Source organism: Anolis sagrei, chromosome 1, assembly GCF_037176765.1.
Source record: "Anolis sagrei isolate rAnoSag1 chromosome 1, rAnoSag1.mat, whole genome shotgun sequence".
Classification (NCBI taxonomy): domain Eukaryota; kingdom Metazoa; phylum Chordata; class Lepidosauria; order Squamata; family Dactyloidae; genus Anolis; species Anolis sagrei.
Window position 1 is genome coordinate 328,043,582 of NC_090021.1, and position 21,849 is coordinate 328,065,430.

General features: G+C 44.5%; 1 protein-coding gene across 2 annotated transcripts in view; it reads left to right on the plus strand.

Annotated features, from left to right (window-relative positions):
- AHNAK2 (AHNAK nucleoprotein 2) overlaps positions 1-21,179 on the plus strand; it is a 134,726-nt gene extending 113,547 nt beyond the window's left edge. For both annotated transcript variants that reach the window (XM_060754747.2, XM_060754754.2), the window contains exon 7: positions 879-21,179. In XM_060754747.2, coding sequence (XP_060610730.2) covers positions 879-20,579 — 19,701 coding nt within the window. In that variant the 3' untranslated portion in view covers positions 20,580-21,179. The remainder of the gene's footprint in view (positions 1-878) is intronic.
- Positions 21,180-21,849: the final 670 nt, after the last annotated feature.

A 21,849-nucleotide genomic window follows, 5' to 3' on the forward strand; every position in this document is an offset into this window, starting at 1 on the left:
ATTTTTTCATAAAATAAGAATTTTCCCAAACCAAAAAAAGGTGGCTCGGATGTATAAGTGGATGAAAATGAAGAATTTTAGTCATGCAGGATCCTACAGAACACCAATAGAACCTGCTAGCCACATAAGTTGACCACTGTATATAAGGTTGAACACTGTGAAAGCCATCCACTACATGGCTACCAGCCTCCTCCCAGTAGACTAAAATCAAGGAAAATCTTTATGAGAACTACCACCCCTCTTGGTGTCCCCCCAGCAACAGCAAGGGCATCCCTTTGGGCAGCTTAATCAGGAAATCCCAACTGGATGGCCCCCCGCAAGGGTCTTCCTCCAGAGGTAAACCAAGAATGGGCAATTTGGAAGTCCCCGAACAGAGTCAGAAGTGGAGTGGGCAGATCAAAAAACAACCTGACAAAAGGGCACTACCTAAAAGAATCCCACACCATGTGTGAATGTGGAACAGAACAGACAACTCTGCATCTGTATGCTTGTCCACTATGCCCTGCCTCATGTACAGAGGACGAATTGTTGGAGGCTACAGACGATGCCATTGCTGTTGCCCATTTTTTGGTCAAAAGATATTTAGCCACCCGCGCTCCTTCTATTTTTATCAGTTTTATACTAATTTATGCAATGCTTTTGATACGGAATAAAACCCAGTGAAAAGGGGTATTACTGAATATTTATCTGTTGTTTAAAATATCTACTCAAAGTCTATGTTACAGGTTTTTTTTTTATTCCTTCACTACTCATCCTATGAATATTAAGTTATAAATGTCGGAAATAAATTTAACAGGGAAAAAATGAAGTATTAAGAACTTTCTGAGAATAAATGCTACAACCTGTACAGAACTTATTTTTGAAATTTTGTTTCTCAGGGAAAGGAAATTCTGGAAATATCTGATAAGACAATTTCAGAAGAAGATAAAGCCAACTTGATTGTAAAACAAAGAGTGGGGAGGCCAAAAAGAACCAAAAAGGATAGACTTTCTTGGCCAAAATTCCAATCAATGAAAGGTAAAAAGATTTTGGGCCACAGAAGATCTCGTAGCACATCAGATGCCTATGAGCATACCATTCCAGATATCTCTCCAACAAGTACAGATACAGAATCCCAATTTCAACATGAAGAACTCCATGCAAAGATTAAAAAAGGAAGTCAAAAGAAACTAAAATTTCCTAGTATAGGGTTCAAAATGTATAAAAGTAAACAAGAAACGGAGGAGAGAACAAAATATGAAGTAAAGCCACTTACTGAATTTGAACATGACATTTCTGGAGAAAACACAGAATTAATCACAACACAATACTCTACTACATGGGAAGAACACAAGCAGAAAGAAGGGAAAGAAAAGGATGCAATACTTATGATGGAAACAAAACCTGAATTACAACACCCTCCCAAGAAATACCCTGAAGTTGAACTAACTATTAAAAAAACAAAGGACAAGAAACTGAAATCTGAAAAAGCTACAACACAAACAGAAACTGCAATAATAACATCACAAATAATGTCAGCATTACAAACGAATGAAGGGGAACCAAAGGTGGCAATACAACCACCTACAAAAACACGAAAAAAGAAGCACAAAGGCTCAAAAGAAAAAATTGAATTAGAGATTGAAGGCGAAAAAGGAAAAAAACAAAAACAAGTAATTAAGGAAAAAAATACAGAAAAAATAAAAGAAGATTCAAACATTATAACACCTCCTCATATGAGGGCAAAAATATCTGAAACTACCTGGGATGCTACGGGCCAGGCTTCCGTTGAACTGGAAACTCCAAAACTACAAATGGGGGCATCTTCAGCCCAAATAGCTCTGGACGGTGCCGAAGTTAGGCTGGAAGACATGGACAACAAGTTCAAAATGCCAAAGTTTCACATGCCAAAGTTTGCTGTGTCCCTTTCAAAAGAAAAAGCCACTCTAGAAGAGGACACTGCCCTATCTTCTGTGGATGTTGAAGTCACTAAACAAGAAATGAAAGCTGATGTGACACTGCCCTCGGTCAGAGTTGAAGAAGACATTAGGTTGCCCCATGCAAAGACTGAAGCACCGAGCTTGGAAGTAGAGGTTGGAGAAAAAGGAAAATTGAAAATGCCAGATGTCATGATACCCAGTGTAAAAATGACCAAGGGAAAGATGAAGGTATCGGAACCAGAGGTCTCCATCAAAGTTCCTGAGGCAGAAGGCAGCATGGAGAGTGGAGGAATGAAAATTCACATGCCAAAGTTCAAGATGCCCAGCATGGGCTTCTCCAAACCAGATATCAAAGGTCCCAAAGTTGATGTAGACATTAGCCCTCCTAAAGTGGATGTCACGCTTCCCTCAGCAGATCTCAGCATTAACAAACCAGAGCTGAAAACAGGTGACCTGCAGACAGACATCACCATCTCAGGCCCTGATGTCCACGTTCCTTCAGGCAAGGTTTCCTTGGAGACGAAAGCACCAGAATTACAATTGGAGGCACCTGCGGCACAGATTGCTCTAGATGGCACTGAGGTAAAGCTAGAAGGTGTAGAAGGCAGGTTTAAAATGCCAAAGTTCCACATGCCAAAGATTGGTGTGTCCCTTCCCAAAGGAAAAGCAACTGCAGAAGGTGAATTTGCCTTGCCGTCTGCAGATGTTGAAGTCACTAAGCCAGAACTAAAAGCTGATGTGACCCTGCCCTCATTTGGAGTTGAAGGTGACATTCAGCTGCCTCAGGCCAGGATCGACGTACCAGACATGGAGGTCGAAGTTGGAGAGAAGGGAAAATTCAAAATGCCAGATGTCAAGATGCCCAGTGTCAAAAAGCCGAAGGGCAAAACTCCACAAGTTGGAGTAAGTCTGCCTAAGGTGGAAGCCGAGGTCTCCCTTCCCAAAGGCAAGACAAAGCTACCAGAAGCAGAGGTCTCTGTCAAGGATTCCGAGGCAGAAGGCAGTATAGATGGTGGAGGAATGAAAATTCACATGCCAAAGTTCAAGATGCCCAGCATGGGCTTCTCTAAATCAGATGTCAAAGGTCCCAAGGCTGATGTAGACCTTAGTCTGCCTAAAGTGGATGTCACATTCTCCTCAGCAGATCTCAGTATTACCAAACCAGAGCTGAAGACAGGTGACCTGCAGACAAACATCAGCGTCTCAGGCCTAGAAGTCCATGGTCCTTCAAGTCAGGCTTCTTTGGAACTGAAAGCACCAGAATTACAAATGGAGGGACCTGCGGCACAGATTGCTCTAGATGGCACCCAGGTAAATCTAGAAGACAGGTTTAAAATGCCCAAGTTACACATGCCAAAGTTTGGTGTGTCCCTTCCCAAAGGAAAAACTGTAGAGGGTGAACTTGCCTTACCGTCTGTAGATGTTGAAGTCACTAAGCCAGAACTGAAAGCTGATGTAATTCTGCCCTCGGTCGGAGTTGAAGGTGACATTAAGCTGCCCCAAGCTGAAATCGTATCACCGAGCTTGGAAGTAGAGATTGGAGAGAAGGGGAAATTCAAAATGCCAGATGTCAAGATGCCCAGCGTCAAAATGCCGAAGAGCAAGACTCCACAAGTTGGAGTCAGCCTGCCCAAGGTGGAAGCTGATGTCTCTCTTCCCAAAGGCAAGATTGAGATCCCGGAAGCAGAGGTCTCTGTCAAAGTTCCCAAGACTGAAGACAGCATGGAGGATGGAGGAATGAAAATGCACATGCCAAAGTTCAAGATGCCCAGCATGGGCTTCTCCAAATCAGTTCCCAAAGTTGATGTAGATCTTAGCCTGCCAAAAATGGATGTCACACTTCCCTCAGATGAATTCGGCATTACCAAACCGGAGTTTGAAACAGGTGACCTACAGACAGATATCAGCGTATCAGGCCCTGATGTCCACATACCTTCAGGTGAAGCTACCTTGAAAATGAAAGCACCAGAACTACAAATGGAAGGACCTGCAGCACAGATTGCTCTCGGTGGCACTGAAGTAAAGCTGGAAGGTGTAGAAGGCAGGTTTAAAATGTCAAAGTTCCACATGCCAAAATTTGATGTGTCCCTTCCCAAAGGAAAAACAACTGCAGAGGGTGAACTTGCCTTGCCATCTGTAGATGTTGATGTCACTAAGCCAGAACTGAAATCTGATGTGACCCAGCCCTCACTTGAAGTTGAAGGTGAGGTTAAACTGCCTCAGGCAGAATTTGAAACACCAAGCTTGGAAGTAGAAGTTGGAGAGAAGGGAAGATTCAAAATGCCAGATGTCAAGATGCCCAGCGTCAAAATGCCCAAGGTCAAGACTCCACAAGTGGCAGTAAGTCCGCCCAAGGTGGAAGCCGACATCTCCCTTCCAAAAGGCAAGATTGCGCTACGAGAAGCAGAGATCTCTGTTAAGGTTCCCGAGGGAGGAGGAAGCATGGAGAGTGGAGGAATGAAGATTCAAATGCCAAAGTTCAAGATGCCCAGCATGAGCCTCTCTAAACCAGATGTCAAAGTTCCAAAGGTTGATGTAGACCTCAGCCTGCCAAAAGTGGATGTCACGCTTCCCTCAGCAGATCTCAGTATTTGCAAACAAGATCTCGAAACAGGTGCCATGGACACAGACATCAGCATCTCAGGCCCAGATGTCCACCTTCCTTCCGGCCAGGCTTCTTTGCAACTGAAAACACCAGAATTGCAAATGGAGGGACCTGCGTCACAGATTGCTCTAGATAGCACCCAGGTAAATCTTGAAGGTGTACAAGGCAGGTTTAAAATGCCCAAGCTACACATGCCAAAGTTTAATGTATCCCTTCCCAAAGGGAAAACAACTGCAGTGGGTGAATTTGCCTTGCCGTCAGTAGATGTTGAAGTTACTAATCCTCAACTGAAAGCTGATGTGACCCTGCCCTCTGTCGGAGTTGAAGGTGACATTAAGCTGCCCCAAGATGAAATGGAAGCACCGAGCTTGGAAGTAGAAGTTGGAGAGAAGGGAAAATTCAAAATGCCAGATGTCAAGATGCCCGGTGTCAAAATACCCAAGGGCAAAACTCCACAAGTGGGAGTCAGCCTGCCCATGGTGGAAGCTGACATCACCCTTCCCAAAGGCAAGATCAAGCTACCTGAAGCAGAGGTCTCTGTCAAGGTTCCTGAGGCAGAAGGTAGTGCGGAGACTGGACAAATGAAAATTCACATGCCAAAGTTCAAGATGCCCAGCATGGGCTCCTCTAAACCACATGTCAAAGCTCCCAAAGTTGATGTAGACCTTAGCCTGCCTAAAGGGGATGTCACACTTCCCTCAGCAGAACTCAGTATTACCAAACCAGAGCTTAAAACAGGTGTCTTGCAGGCAGATATCGAAATCTCAGGGCCAGATGTGCACTTTCCTTCAGGTGAAACTTCCTTAGAATTGAAAGCACCGGAATTACAAATAGAGACACCTGCAGCACAGATTGCTCTAGATGGCACTGAGATAAAGATGGAAGGTGTGGACAGCAGATTTAAAATGCCCAAGTTTCACATGCCAAAATTTGGCATGTCTCATTCCAAAGGAAAAGCAGCTGCAGAAGGTGAACTGGTCTTGCCGTCCGTAGATGTTGAAGTCACTAAGCCAGATCTGAAAGCTGATGTGACCCTGCCCTCACTTGAAGCTGAAGGTGAGGTTAAACTGCCACAGGCAGAATTTGAAGCACCGAGCTTGGAAGTAGAAGTTGGAGAGAAGGGAAAATTCAAAATGCCCGATGTCAAGATGCCCAGCGTCAAAATGCCCAAGGGAAAGACTCCAAAAGTTGGAGTCAGCCTGCCCAAGTTGGAAGCCGATGTCTCCCTTCCCAAAGGCAAGATTGAGCTACCAGAAGCAGAGGTCTCTGTCAAGGTTCCTGAGGCTGAAGGCAGTATGGATGGTGGAGGAATGAAAATTCACATGCCAAAGTTCAAGATGCCTAGCATAGGCTTCTCTAAACCTGATGCCAAAGCTCCCAATGTTGATGTAGACCTCAGCCTTCCTAAAGTGGATGTCTCACTTCCTTCGGCAGATATCAGCGTTACCAAACCAGAGCTGAAAACAGGTGTCCCGCAGGCAGATATTGACATTTCAGGGCCAGATGTCCACTTTCCTTCAGGCAAGACTTCATTAGAACTGAAAGCACCGGAATTACAAGTAGAGGCACCTTCAGCACAGATTGCTATAGATGGCACTGAAGTAAAGATGGAAGGTGTGGACAGCAGATTTAAAATGCCCAAGTTCCACATGCCAAAATTTGGCATGTCTCATTCCAAAGGAAAAGCGGCTGCAGAAGGTGAAATCGCCTTGCCATCCGTAGATGTTGAAGTCTCTAAGCCAGAACTGAAAGCTGATTTGACCCTGCCCTCCGTCGGAGTTGAAGGTGACATTAAGCTGCCCCAAGCTGAAATCGAAGCACCGAGCATAGATGTTGAGGTTCGAGGGAAGGGAAAATTCAAAATGCCAGATGTCAAGATGCCCAGCGTCAAAATGCCCAAGGGCAAGACTCCACAAGTCGGAGTCAGCCTGCCCAAGGTGGAAGCTGACATCACCCTTCCTGAAGGCAAGATCAAGCTACCAGAAGCAGAGGTCTCTGTCAAGGTTCCTGAGGCAGATATCAGCGTTACCAAACCAGAGCTGAAAACAGGTGTCCCGCAGGCAGATATCGAAATCTCAGGGCCAGATGTCCACTTTCCTTCAGGCAAGACTTCATTGGAACTGAAAGCACCGGAATTACAAGTAGAGGCACCTTCAGCACAGATTGCTCTAGATGGCACTGAGGTAAAGATGGAAGGTGTGGACAGCAGATTTAAAATGCCCAAGTTCCACATGCCAAAATTTGGCATGTCTCATTCCAAAGGAAAAGCGGCTGCAGAAGGTGAAATCGCCTTGCCATCCGTAGATGTTGAAGTCTCTAAGCCAGAACTGAAAGCTGATTTGACCCTGCCCTCCGTCGGAGTTGAAGGTGACATTAAGCTGCCCCAAGCTGAAATCGAAGCACCGAGCATGGATGTTGAGGTTCGAGAGAAGGGAAAATTCAAAATGCCAGATGTCAAGATGCCCAGCGTCAAAATGCCCAAGGGCAAGACTCCACAAGTCGGAGTCAGCCTGCCCAAGGTGGAAGCTGACATCACCCTTCCTGAAGGCAAGATCAAGCTACCAGAAGCAGAGGTCTCTGTCAAGGTTCCTGAGGCAGATATCAGTGTTACCAAACCAGAGCTGAAAACAGGTGTCCCGCAGGCAGATATCGAAATCTCAGGGCCAGATGTCCACTTTCCTTCAGGCAAGACTTCATTGGAACTGAAAGCACCGGAATTACAAGTAGAGGCACCTGCAGCGCAGATTGCTCTAGATGGCACTGAGGTAAAGATGGAAGGTGTGGACAGTAGATTTAAAATGCCCAAGTTCCACATGCCAAAATTTGGCATGTCTCATTCCAAAGGAAAAGTGGCTGCAGAAGGTGAAATCGCCTTGCCATCAGTAGATGTTGAAGTCTCTAAGCCAGAACTGAAAGCTGATTTGACCCTGCCCTCCGTCGGAGTTGAAGGTGACATTAAGCTGCCCCAAGCTGAAATCGAAGCACCGAGCATGGATGTTGAGGTTCGAGAGAAGGGAAAATTCAAAATGCCAGATGTCAAGATGCCCAGCGTCAAAATGCCCAAGGGCAAGACTCCACAAGTCGGAGTCAGCCTGCCCAAGGTGGAAGCTGACATCACCCTTCCTGAAGGCAAGATCAAGCTACCAGAAGCAGAGGTCTCTGTCAAGGTTCCTGAGGCAGATATCAGCGTTTCCAAACCAGAGCTGAAAACAGGTCTCCCGCAGGCAGATATCGAAATCTCAGGGCCAGATGTCCACTTTCCTTCAGGCAAGACTTCATTGGAACTGAAAGCACCGGAATTACAAGTAGAGGCACCTTCAGCACAGATTGCTCTAGATGGCACTGAAGTAAAGATGGAAAGTGTGGACAGCAGATTTAAAATGCCCAAGTTCCACATGCCAAAATTTGGCATGTCTCATTCCAAAGGAAAAGCGGCTGCAGAAGGTGAAATCGCCTTGCCATCAGTAGATGTTGAAGTCTCTAAGCCAGAACTGAAAGCTGATTTGACCCTGCCCTCCGTCGGAGTTGAAGGTGACATTAAGCTGCCCCAAGCTGAAATCGAAGCACCGAGCATGGATGTTGAGGTTCGAGAGAAGGGAAAATTCAAAATGCCAGATGTCAAGATGCCCAGCGTCAAAATGCCCAAGGGCAAGACTCCACAAGTCGGAGTCAGCCTGCCCAAGGTGGAAGCTGACATCACCCTTCCTGAAGGCAAGATCAAGCTACCAGAAGCAGAGGTCTCTGTCAAGGTTCCCGAGGCAGATATCAGCGTTACCAAACCAGAGCTGAAAACAGGTGTCCCGCAGGCAGATATCGAAATCTCAGGGCCAGATGTCCACTTTCCTTCAGGCAAGACTTCATTGGAACTGAAAGCACCAGAATTACAAGTAGAGGCACCTGCAGCGCAGATTGCTCTAGATGGCACTGAGGTAAAGATGGAAGGTGTGGACAGCAGATTTAAAATGCCCAAGTTCCACATGCCAAAATTTGGCATGTCTCGTTCCAAAGGAAAAGCAGCTGCAGAAGGTGAACTCGCCTTGCCGTCCATAGATGTTGAAGTCACTAAGCCCGAACTGAAAGCTGATGTGACCCTGCCCTCACTTGAAGCCGAAGGTGAGGTTAAACTGCCGCCAGCAGAGTTTGAAGCACCGAGCTTGGAAGTAGAAGTTGGAGAGAAGGGAAAATTCAAAATGCCAGGTGTCAAGATGCCCAGCGTTAAAATGCCCAAGGGCAAGACGCCACAAGTTGAAGTCAGCCTGGCTAAGGTGGAAGCCGATGTCTCACTTTCTAAAGGCAAGATTGAGTTACCAGAAGCAGAGGTCTCTGTCAAGGTTCCTGAGGGGGAAGGCAGCATGGAGAGGGAAGGAATGAAAATTCACATGCCAAAGTTCAAGATGCCCAGCATGGGCGTCTCTAAACCTGATGTCAAAGTTCACAAAGTCGATGTAGATCTTAGCCTGATTAAAGGGGATGTCACCCTTCCCTCAGCAGATCTCAGCGTTACCAAACCAGAGCTGAAAACAGGTGACCTGCAGACAGACATCACCATCTTAGGTCCGGATATCCAGGTCCCTTCTGGCCAGGCTTCTTTGGAAGTAAAAGCACCGGAATTGCAAGTAGAGGCACCTGCAGCGCAGATTGATTTAGATGGCACTGAGATAAAGATGGAAGGTGTGGACAGTAGATTTAAAATGCCCAAGTTCCACATGCCAAAATTTGGCATATCTCTTTCCAAAGGAAAAATGGCTGCAGAAGGTGAACTCGCCTTGCCATCTGTAGATGTTGAAGTCTCTAAGCCAGAAATAAAAGCTGATTTGACCCTGCCCTCTGTCGGAGTTGAAGGTGACATTAAGCTGCCCCAAGCTGAAATCGAAGCAACGAGCATGGATGTTGAGGTTGGAGAGAAGGGAAAATTCAAAATGCCAGATGTCAAGATGCCCAGCGGCAAAATGCCCAAGATCAAGACTCCACAAGTGGGGGTCAGCCTGCCCAAAGTAGAAGGGGACGTTACCCTTCCGAAAGGCAAGATTGAGCTACCAGAAGCAGAGGTCTCTGTCAAGGTTCCAGAGGCTGAAGGCAGCATGGAGAGTGGAGGAATGAAAATTCACATGCCAAAGTTCAAGATGCCCAGCATGGGCTTCTCCAAGCCAGATGTCAAAGGTCCCAAAGTTGATGTAGACCTTAGCACACCTAAAGTGGATGTCATGGTTCCCTCAGCAGATCTCAGGGTTACCAAACCAGAGTTTAAACTAGATGTCCTGCACGCAGATAGTGACATCACAGGGCCAGATGTCCATGTTCCTTCAGGCGAAACTTCCTTGGAATTAAAAGCACCAGAATTACAAGTAGGGACACCTACAGCACAGATCGCTCTAGATGGCACTGAGGTAAAGATGGAAGGTGTGGACAGTAGATTCAAAATGCCCAAGTTCCACATGCCAAAATTTGGCATGTCTCATTCCAAAGGAAAAGCGGCTGCAGAAGGTGAACTGGTCTTGCCGTCCATAGATGTTGAAGTCACTAAGCCAGACCTGAAAGCTGATGTGACCCTGCCCTCACTTGAAGCTGAAGGTGAGGTTAAACTGCCGCAGGCAGAATTTGAAGCACCAAGCTTGGAAGTAGAAGTTGGAGAGAAGGGAAAATTCAAAATGCCAGATGTCAAGATGCCCAGTGTCAAAATGCCCAAGGGGAAGGCTCCACAAGTCGAAGTCAGCCTGGCCAAGGTGGAAGCCGATGTCTCCCTTCCGAAAGGTAAGATTGAGCTACCACAAGCAGAGGTCTCTGTCAAGGTTCCTGAGGCTGAAGGCAGCGTGGAGAGTGAAGGAATGAAAATTCACATGCCAAAGTTCAAGATGCCCAGCATGGGCTTCTCCAAACCAGATGTCAAAGCTCCCAAAATTGATGTAGATGTTAACCTGCTGAAAAAGGATGTCACACTTCCCTCAGCAGATCTCAGCATTACCCAACCAGAGCTGAAAACAGGTCTCCTGCAGGCAGATATCGACATCTCAGGGCCAGATGTACATATTCCTTCAGGCAAGACTTCATTGGAACTGAAAGCACCAGAATTACAAGTAGAGGCACCTGCAGCGCAGATCGCTCTAGATGGCACTGAGGTAAAGATGGAAGGTGTGGACAGTAGATTTAAAATGCCCAAGTTCCACATGCCAAAATTCGGCATGTCTCATTCCAAAAGAAAAGCGGCTGCAGAAGGTGAACTGTTCTTGCCATCCGTAGATGTTGAAGTAACTAAGCCTGAACTGAAAGCTGATGTGACCCTGCCCTCACTTGAAGCTGAAGGTGAGGTTAAACTGCCCAAGGCAGAATTTGAAGCACCGAGCTTGGAAGTAGAAGTTGGAGAGAAGGGAAAATTCAAAATGCCCGATGTCAAGATGCCCAGCGTCAAAATGCCCAAGGGGAAGGCTCCACAAGTCGAAGTCAGCCTGGCTAAGGTGGAAGCCGATGTCTCCCTTCCCAAAGGCAAGATTGAGCTACCACAAGCAGAGGTCTCTGTCAAGGTTCCTGAGGCTGAAGGCAGCGTGGAGAGTGAAGGAATGAAAATTCACATGCCAAAGTTCAAGATGCCCAGCATGGGCTTCTCCAAACCAGATGTCAAAGCTCCCAAAATTGATGTAGATGTTAACCTGCTGAAAAAGGATGTCACACTTCCCTCAGCAGATCTCAGCATTATCCAACCAGAGCTGAAAACAGGTCTCCTGCAGGCAGATATCGACATCTCAGGGCCAGATGTACATATTCCTTCAGGCAAGACTTCATTGGAACTGAAAGCACCAGAATTACAAGTAGAGGCACCTGCAGCGCAGATCGCTCTAGATGGCACTGAGGTAAAGATGGAAGGTGTGGACAGTAGATTTAAAATGCCCAAGTTCCACATGCCAAAATTCGGCATGTCTCATTCCAAAGGAAAAGTGGCTGCAGAAGGTGAAGTGGTTTTGCCGTCCGGAGATGTTGAAGTCACTAAGCCAAAACTGAAAGTTGATGTGACCCTGCCCTCACTTGAAGCTGAAGGTGAGGTTAAACTGCCACAGGCAGAATTTGAAGCACCGAGCTTGGAAGTAGAAGTTGGAGAGAAGGGAAAATTCAAAATGCCAGGTGTCAAGATGCCCAGTGTCAAAATGCCCAAGGGCAAAACTCCAAAAGTCGGAGTCAGCCTGCCCAATGTGGAAGCCGATGTCTCCCTTCCCAAAGGCAAGATTGAGCTACCAGAAGCAGAAGTCTCTGTCAAGGTTCCAGAGGCTGAAGGCATCGTGGAGAGTGGAGGAATGAAAATTCACATGCCAAAGTTCAAGATGCCCAGCACGGGTTTCTCCAAGCCAGATGTCAAAGGTCCCAATGTTGATGTAGACCTCAGCCTGCCTAAAGTGGATGTCACACTTCCCTCAGCAGATCTCAGCATTACCAAACCAGAGCTGAAAACAGGTGTCCTGCAAGCAGATATCGACATCTCAGGGCCAGATGTCCACGTTCCTTCAGGTGAGACTTCCTTGGAACTGAAAGCACCAGAATTACAAGTAGAGGCACCTGCAGCACAGATCGCTCTAGATGGCACTGAGGTAAAGATGGAAGGTGTGGACAGTAGATTTAAAATGCCCAAGTTCCACATGCCAAAATTCGGCATGTCTCATTCCAAAAGAAAGGTGGCTGCAGAAGGTGAACTGGTCTTGCCGTCCGTAGATGTTGAAGTCACTAAGCCAGATCTGAAAGCTGATGTGACCCTGCCCTCACTTGAAGCTGATGGTGAGGTTAAACTGCCACAGGCAGAATTTGAAGCACCAAGCTTGGAAGTAGAAATTGAAGAGAAGGGAAAATTCAAAATGCCCGATGTCAAGATGCCCAGTGTCAAAATGCCCAAGGGGAAGTCTCCACAAGTCGGAGTCAGCCTGCCCAAGGTGGAAGCCAATGTCTCCCTTCCCAAAGGAAAGACTGAGCTACCAGAAGCAGAGGTCTCTGTCCAGGTTCCTGGGGGGGAAGGCAGCGTGGAAAGTGAAGGAATGAAAATTCACATGCCAAAGTTCAAGATGCCCAGCATGGGCTTCTCTAAACCTGAATACAAAGCTTCCAAAGTTGATGTAGACCTTAGCCTGCCGAAAGGAGATGTCACGCTTCCCTCAGCAGATCTCGGCATTACCAAACCAGAGCTGAAAACAGGTGTCCTTCAAGCAGATATTGACATCAGAGGGCCAGATGTCCACATTCCTTCAGGCGAAACTTCCTTAGAATTGAAAGCACCGGAATTACAAGTAGAGACATCTACACCACAGATTGCTCTAGATGGCACTGAGGTAAAGATGGAAGGTGTGGTCAGCAGATTTAAAATGCCCAAGTTCCACATGCCAAAATTCGGCATGTCTCATTCCAAAGGAAAAGCGGCTGCAGAAGGTGAACTCGCCTTGCCGTCCGTAGATGTTGAAGTCACTAAGCCAGATCTGAAAGCTGATGTGACCCTGCCCTCACTTGAAGCTGAAGGCGAGGTTAAACTGCCGCAGGCAGAATTTGAAGCACCAAGCTTGGAAGTAGAAGTTGGAGAGAAGGGAAAATTCAAAATGCCAGGTGTCAAGATGCCCAGCGTCAAAATGACCAAGGGCAAGCCTCCACAAGTCGAAGTCAGCCTGGCCAAGGTGGAAGCCGATGTCTCCCTTCCCAAAGGCAAGATCGAGCTACCAGAAGCAGAGGTCTCTGTCAAGGTTCCTGATGGAGAAGGCGGCATGGAGAGTGAAGGAATGAAAATTCACATGCCAAAGTTCAAGATGCCCAGCATGGGCTTCTCTAAACCAGATGTCAAAGCTCCCAAAGTTGATTTAGATCTTAGCCTGTCAAAAGGTGATGTCACGCTTCCCTCAGCAGATCTCAGTGTTACCAAACCAGAGCTGAAAACAGGTGACCTGCAGACAGACATTACAGTCTTGGGTCCGGATATCAAGGTCCCTTCTGGCCAGGCTTCTTTGGAAGTAAAAGCATCTGAATTAAAAGTAGAGGTACCTGCAGCGCAGATCGCTCTAGATGGCACTGAGGTAAAGATGGAAGGTGTGGACAGCAGATTTAAAATGCCCAAGTTACACATGCCAAAATTCGGCATGTCTCCTTCCAAAGGAAAAGCGGCTGCAGAAGGTGAACTGGTCTTGCCGTCCATAGATGTTGAAGTCACTAAGCCTGAACTGAAAGCTGATGTGACCCTGCCCTCACTTGAAGCTGAAGGTGAGGTTAAACTGCCGCAGGCAGAATTTGAAGCACCGAGCTTGGAAGTAGAAGTTGGAGAGAAGGGAAAATTCAAAATGCCCAATGTCAAGATGCCCAGCGTCAAAATGCCCAAGGGGAAGGCTCCACAAGTCGAAGTCAGCCTGCCCAAGGTGGAAGCCGATGTCTCCCTTCCCAAAGGCAAGATTGAGCTACCAGAAGCAGAGGTCTCTGTAAAGGTTCCTGAGGCTGAAGGCAGTGTTGAGAGTGAAGGAATGAAAATTCACATGCCAAAGTTCAAGATGCCCAGCATGGGCTTCTCCAAACCAGATGTCAAAGCTCCCAAAGTTGATGTAGATGTTAACCTGCTGAAAAAGGATGTCACGCTTCCCTCAGCAGATCTCAGCATTACCCAACCAGAGCTGAAAACAGGTGTCCTGCAGGCACATATCAACATCACAGGGCCAGATGTCCACATTCCTTCAGGCGAAACTTCCTTAGAATTGAAAGCACCCGAATTACAAGTGGAGGCACCTGTAGCACAGATTGCTCTAGACGGCACTGAGGTAAAGGTGGAAGGTGCGGACAGGAGATTTAAGATGCCCAAGTTTCATATGCCAAAGTTTGGTGTGTCACTTCCCAAAGGAAAAGCAACTGCAGAGGGTGAACTGATCTTGCCGTCCGTAGATGTTGAAGTTGCTAAACCAGAACTGAAAGCAGATTTAACACTGCCCTCCATCGGAGTTGAAGGTGACCTTAAACTGCACCAAGCTGAAATTGAAGCACCGAGCTTGGATGTAGAGGTTGGAGAGAAGGGAAAATTCAAAATGCCCGATGTCAAGATGCCCAGCGGCAAAATGCCCAAGAGTAAAACGCCACAAGTAGGAGTCAGCCTGCCCAAAGTAGAAGCTGACGTCACCCTTCCCAAAGGCAAGATTGAGCTACCAGAAGCAGAGGTCTCTGTCAAGTTTCCTGAGGCTGAAGGCATCGTGGAGAGTGGAGGAATGAAAATTCACATGCCAAAGTTCAAGATGCCCAGCATGGGCTTCTCCAAGCCAGATGTCAAAGGTTCCAAAGTTGATGTAGACCTTAACATGCCTAAAGTGGATGTCACGCTTCCCTCAGCAGATCTCAGCATTACAAAACCAGAGCTGAAAACAGGTGTCCTGCAAGCAGATATCGACATCTCAGGGCCAGATGTCCACGTTCCTTCAGGCGAGACTTCCTTGGAACTGAAAGCACCAGAATTACAAATAGAGACACCTGCAGCACAGATAGCTCTAGATGGCACTGAGGTAAAGATTGAAGGTGTGGAGAGTAGATTTAAAATGCCCAAGTTCCACGTGCCAAAATTTGGCATGTCTCGTTCCAAAGGAAAAGCGGCTGCAGAAGGTGAACTCACCTTGCCGTCCATAGATGTTGAAGTCACTGGCCCAGAACTGGAATCTGATGTGACCCTGCCCTCACTTGAAGCTGAAGGCGAGGTTACACTGCCACAGGCTGAGTTTGAAGCACCGAGCTTGGAAGTAGAAGTTGGAGAGAAGGGGAAATTCAAAATGCCAGATGCCAAGATCCCCAGCGTCAAAATGCCCAAGGGCAAGACTCCAAAAGTTGGAGTCAGCCTGGCCAAGGTCGAAGCTGATGTCTCCCTTCCCAAGGGCAAGATTGAGCTACCAGAAGCAGAAGTCTCTGTCAAGGTTCCTGAGGCAGAAGGCAGCATGGAGAGTGAAGGAATTAAAATTCACATGCCAAAGTTCAAGATGCCCAGCATGGGCTTCTCCAAACCAGATGTCAAAGGTCCCAAACTTGATGTCGATGTTAACCTACTGAAAGAGGATGACACACTTCCCTCAGCAGATCTCAGCATTACCAAACCAGAGCTGAAAACAGGTGACCTGCAGACAGACGTCACTGTCTCAAGTCCAGATATCAAAATCCCTTCTGGCCAGATTTCTTTGGCAGTAAAAGCACCGGAATTACAATTGGAGGCACCTGCAGCACAGATTGCTCTAGATGGCACTGATGTAAAGGTGGAAGGTGTGGACAGGAGATTTAAGATGCCCAAGTTCCACATGCCAAAGTTTGGTGTGTCCCTTCCTAAAGGAAAAGCAACTGTAGAGGGTGAAGTCATCTTGCCCTCCATAGATGTTGAAGTCACTAAACCGGAACTGAAAGCTGATGTGACCCTGCCCTCAGTCGGAGTTGAAGGTGACATTAAGCTGCCAGAAGCTGAAATCGAAGCACCGAGCTTGGAAGTAGAGGTTGGAGAGACAGGAAAATTCAAAATGCCTGATGTCAAGATGCCTAGCGTCAAAATGCCCAAGGGCAAGGCTCCACAAGTGGGAGTCAGCCTACCCAAGGTGACAGCTGATTTCTCCCTTCCCAAAGCCGAAGTTGAGATACCAACTACAGATGTCTCTGTCAGTGTTTTCGAGGCAAAAAGTTCTATTGAAGATGGTGAGGCTAATATTCAAATATCAAAATTAAAGATGCCTGGCATGGACCTCTCCAAACCAGATGTCAAAGGCCCCAAAATTGACATGGATCTTAGTTTGCCAAAAGTAGATGCTACACTTCCTGTAGGTGATGTCAGTATTACCAAATCAGTGATTACAACAGATGACCTCCAGACAGATGGGAAAATTACAAAAAGTCAAACCCTTGAAAAGGACACTGCAGAAAAGGAAAGTAAATTTAAGATGCCAAAATTCAAATTACCATCTTTTAGCTGGTCTCCAAAAAAGGAAACAAGTCTTTCTGCTGATATTGATGCAACTTTAGATGATTCCTCAATTGCAGTTTCAACACAGGAACCTGAGTTAACACTCACTGTGGAAGAAACTTCAGGTCAAATTGGAGAACTGGAGGCTCATATGTCTCTTGATAAGGATAGTGAGAAAAGCAAAGTCCGAAAGCCTCAGTTTAGCATGCCAAAAATATCTCTTCCAAAAATGAAGGGTCACAAAGCTGAAGCATCTCTACCACAACTGGAGACTGACATGACAGTATCTATATCTGAGGAAGAAGGAGAGGTTTCACTGCAAATGTCAGAAAAAGAAGTAACTCCTAGTGATGTTAGAAAAGGAATTAAAATGTCCAAAGTCAAACTCCCAAGTTTAGAACTTTCAAAACCAGAAATTAAAGCTCCCAAAATGGATATTGAGGCAAGCTTAACTAAAAGTGATGTCCAAGTTCCTGCACTTGATATTGGTCTTTCTGAACAAGTACCAGGTGATGTTAGTGATGACATTAGTAAATCAGCAGCACAAATTAAAGTTCCTATGGTTAAAGGTCCTGATGTAAATTTGGAGAGACCATCCACTGAAATATCAGTAGATGGAGCAGAGTTAAGAAGTGTCACTATTGATGGGAAGATTAAAAGGTCAAAATTCCAAATGCCAAAGTTTGGAATTTCATTCCCTAAAGGAAAAGTTCCAGAAACTGGTATCAGTCTGCCGTCTGAGAGTATTGATGTTCCCCAGTTGAAAACAACAACAGATATTGGTGATATAGCAATGGAAGCTCCAACATGTGAAGCTGAGTATGAGATCACTTGTACAGAAAAAAAGATTTTGGAAGAGGATATAAAAATTTCCCAAATTCCTACAGGTGACTTGAAGACAGCTGTGGACATCAAAATGCCATCTGAAGGGTTTTCTATGGCACACCCAGAGAGAGAGACTCAATATTCAGATGCTACTGAAACGAAACCCGAGAAAGAGATGAAGATTGGAAGCTTAGATGCAGAACAGAAAGAAGGAAATTTCAAAATGCCAAAATTCAAGTTGCCATCATTTAACTGGTCCCCTAAAAAAGAAGCAACAATTAAAACAAATATAAAAGAATCTCTAGAAGAACCTAAACTTACTGCATATACAGATGCAGAACTAAAAATAGTTCTGTCACAAGATCAAGAAGTCCAGATGGATGAAGATGCTGAATCAGCTATCAAAAAAAGTCAAGTGAAAAGGTCTCATTTTATGATGCCCAAAATCTCTCTCACTAAGACCAGGATAGCAAAATCACAGGATAAAGTAGAGACAGATATTACTGTGGAAAGAGGGGGTGATTTGGTACAAATACCTGACATAGAAAGCAGTTTTACCACAAAGAAAGAAGAAGAAATGGAAATAAGCATCAAAATGCCAAAAGGCATATCAAAATCTGAACTGAAAGCTTCCCACGTAGATACAGACATTACGTTATCCAAAGGTAGTATTGAGGTATCCACAATAGATAGTTCATCCGAAATGAAGAGTTCTGAAAAGGGCTTAGAAGGTGATATAGTTGTAGAAAGAGCAAGTGGAACAATCGAAGACAAGGAGGGGAAGATTAGGTTGCCAAAACTCCAAATGCCAAAATTTGGAATTGCAGTTACTACACAAGAATGGCCAGAGAGTGGCATCACCTCAACAGAAATGGAAGCCGAAGTACCTCAAAAGCAACTTACAATAGAAACAGATGGATTTAGTGGAGACATTCCAACTTTAGAAGTTAAAACTGATGCCAGTGACGTAAAGGTTTCAGCTGGAAAAATTAAAATGGCACAAACTGCCAGAGGCGAGATCAAAGCATCTGACTCATCTGTTGTCAGTCCTGATGAAAAGGATGTAAAATCCCAAGGAGAACTTGAAGCTAAATCTGGAGAAGTTCAGACTGAGGATTCACAGGGTTGGTTTAAAATGCCAAAATTCAGGATGCCTTCATTTGGTAGATCAAAAGGCAAAAAAAGTGATATTGAAGTTGAAGACAGCACTGGCAAAGCTCCAATTGCTGAAGGAGAAGTTGAAATATCAGCTTCTGAAGTTGAAATACAGTCTGCCCACGTGGATACAGAATCATGTGCTGGAAAGAATCTTTTTGAAGGCAAAGTAATTTTTCTTCAAGAGGAGATGGCTGACAGTGGAATTTCAGTACAGAAAGAAAAGGAATCTGATGTTGGCCTATTAGATGAAGCCAGACTTTCACAACTCTCTGGAAAAGCAGACCATAAACTAACTGCTCATGGGACGAGAATCACTGAAGAAGATTTTGAAATAATAGACTTCCCAATAGAGGGTTTTGAACAAGATGTACTCACAGAAGACAAAGTGAAAGTAGAAGATACAGATGGGTTGAGTAAAGCCAAAGCATCCAAATTTAAGATGCCAAAATTTGGCAACCTGCGTACCAAATCAAAAGTTTCAGAGGTTCTTACTGAGCCAGACAAGATGGAGATTGAGGTGTCACCAGGGAAAACCAAAGATGTGACATTAGACATTCAGACTCAAAGAATTGAATGTTCTGCTGATATAAAAACAGATTTTTCAGAAGAACCAATAGACTTTATAGATAAACACTTTGAAGATTCTGAACAAAGTTTCCATATTACCAAATTTAAAATGCCCAAGTTTACATACAGAACATCTACAGTGGAAGAACAAATTTTGCCTTCAGAAGGGATGGTAGATAAGAAATCTACTGAAATTGATACTGATGGTGCACTTCAACCAGAATTCAGAACTACATTACTTGAAGAGAAAATAGACGGCAAAGGCAGTGTCCAAACATCAAAAGTCAGGATTACAACATTATCTGAACCTACCATTCAAAGAACGCACATGGAATGCAAACTCCCTTCTACAGAGTCTTCTTTTGCAGAAACAACAACACACATCAAGAGGCCAACAGAATTCAGTTGTGGATTTCCTGCAGAGATAACACAAACCACGGATGGCAAAATCCAAAAATCAATTGCCAAAATTAGCACAGTAATGGAGCCAGATATTCGGACAACACAACTTGAAATTAAACTTCCATCAGATGAATCATTTATCTCAAGTAAAACATTGCATATGCAAGAATCCTACAAAGAGAGCAAAGAGATTAAAATAGTAAGTAAATCTGAATTTAGTAAGGCTGATGAGGAGGAATCTTTCTCCACTCAAATAGTGAGAGAATCTGAGATTCCACCTTCAGAAGTTAAAACTGCTGCCTATGGGTTTTCTCTTCTCAAAGTGAAAATCCAGGAATCACATGTGACTGTAGATAAACCAGTCAAAATATCTTCAACTGATATGACTGAAACATTTGAAAGTAAAGATCACCAGCTATCCGATGAGAGTTCAGAACAACCAACACAAAAGACTGGTTTCACTGAAACGAAGTTATCTCACAAAGGCGAAGACAGTGGATTTACTGAAGGCCTGTCTTCTACTACTACACTGACAAAAGTGAAAGCATTCACCGTTGAAGTACAATCTTCCAGTGACTTTTCAGAGAGCCATCATGATCAGCAACCAGAAGAGATGTCTGAATCTGCTATAGCAGTTACAGAAGAAACTAAAATTGTAGGTACTGAAGCAGAGCCAACTGATCAAAAAGAAAAATCTGATAGTAAGAGGTCACCTGGCCGGTTTAAATTTTGGTTTCAAAATATTGGGTATTCATCCTCTGCTGATGATGCAACCTCAGATTCCAAACCTGAAGATCAAAAATCATTGCCGGAACCCGAGCCTGATCCATCATCCACATCGGACAGTGAGTCTTCCAAACAAACTGAGAAAGCTGGGTGGTTTAGACTTCCCAAGTTAGGTTTTTCATCTCCAACAAAAAAGAGCAAGGAAACTAGCAAAGAAGAAGATCTAGATCCAACAGAAAAAAAACAAGATGATGAAAGTCCAACAGAAAAAGCAGAAACGTTTTTTGATGCACAAGAAACCTTATCACCTAAAGATACAATTACAGAGAAAGAAGAAGGAGACATCTCAGGAGCCTTACCCTGTGAGCCCATTGTTTCATCTTCAGCAAGAACCGAACTGATCCTGCTAGAGAAAGAGAAAGCTACACTCCAAAGCATTCCAGAAGAGGCATCAAAATAAGCTGGTCCTCCTCCTCAATTTAAAAACATATTCAAACGGAAAGAAGTTAAAAAAGCAAACAGTTTTGAAACACCAGAAAATACATTGCCTTCTTTGTAACATACAGAAAGAATACATTAAATTACAAGGATCAAACGTATTTTGTATATTCCATTTGTGTTTACAAGTTAATACATAGATAAATAGTTCCTAAGAAAGAGATCTGTTGTGTGAGACATGTGTATAAAAAACAAGAACAGACAAGCAAAACTACTGATACAAAGAAACCAACAATGATCCTTTCTGCTTCCCATTGAATAACATTTTCTTTAAACCAGTCTGGAGGAAGAAAAAAATTGGACATGAGATTAAACGTCAATAATCAAAGAATGATTTGTTTTAGGTTATTTTCAGAAAATAGAAGAAGCTAGCGCTGGAAGAATTAGTATCATGTTTCCTTTTTTAAAGTTTATTTTTCTAACTGTATTTCTGCTGCTATCATATGAAAGAATATATATTTTCATTATATTTGAACAATAGGTATATTGCAGGATCATTTTAAACATAGACCAAATGGAAATAGTACTATCAATGTTAAGCAGTCTAGTCTACAATCCAGTTCATCTACAATCCAGTTCATCTAATGTATCAGGAGCTAAAGCAATTTAATACCATTTATACTTGCATCAGCATACCTATCTATTGTATCCCTGAAATGGTAATATTATAATCCCGTATTTTCTGATGTTCTGGCACAGCTGTAGTAACCTGTTCTAACCACTTATATACCAGGAAAGCACATCTAAAGGCTGTTTCTGAAATGTCTTTTCATTGTCAGCAATCTTCATGCCAGTGTCTTAAGCTCTGGGTCAGTCAGTGTGCCTTTTGGAGTTTTCTGCATTATACATGTCACACTCAAAAATAATGCCTGCACTTACATCCAATTTATGATAAAAATTTACGGTATTTGCTGCTGTGGTTAAAGCCACTGCAGATGTTTTTAGGATTCTGTACTGAGGAGCCAAAAGTTGAATCCAGTATATGGCAAGATATGTACATGGTTAGCTTTTCACAGGATGGAAGAAACTAAGGCCTCTTCCAAACTGCCCGTATGCCCCAGGATCTGATCCCAGATTATCATCTTATCCCAGATTATCTGACAGTGGAGACTCATATAATCCAATTTAAATCAGACAATGGCCCCAACACACTGAAACATTTTCCACTTTTACAGTGAAGGCATCCCACAAACAGATCATGCAATAACTTAAAATAAGGTGTATATAATAAT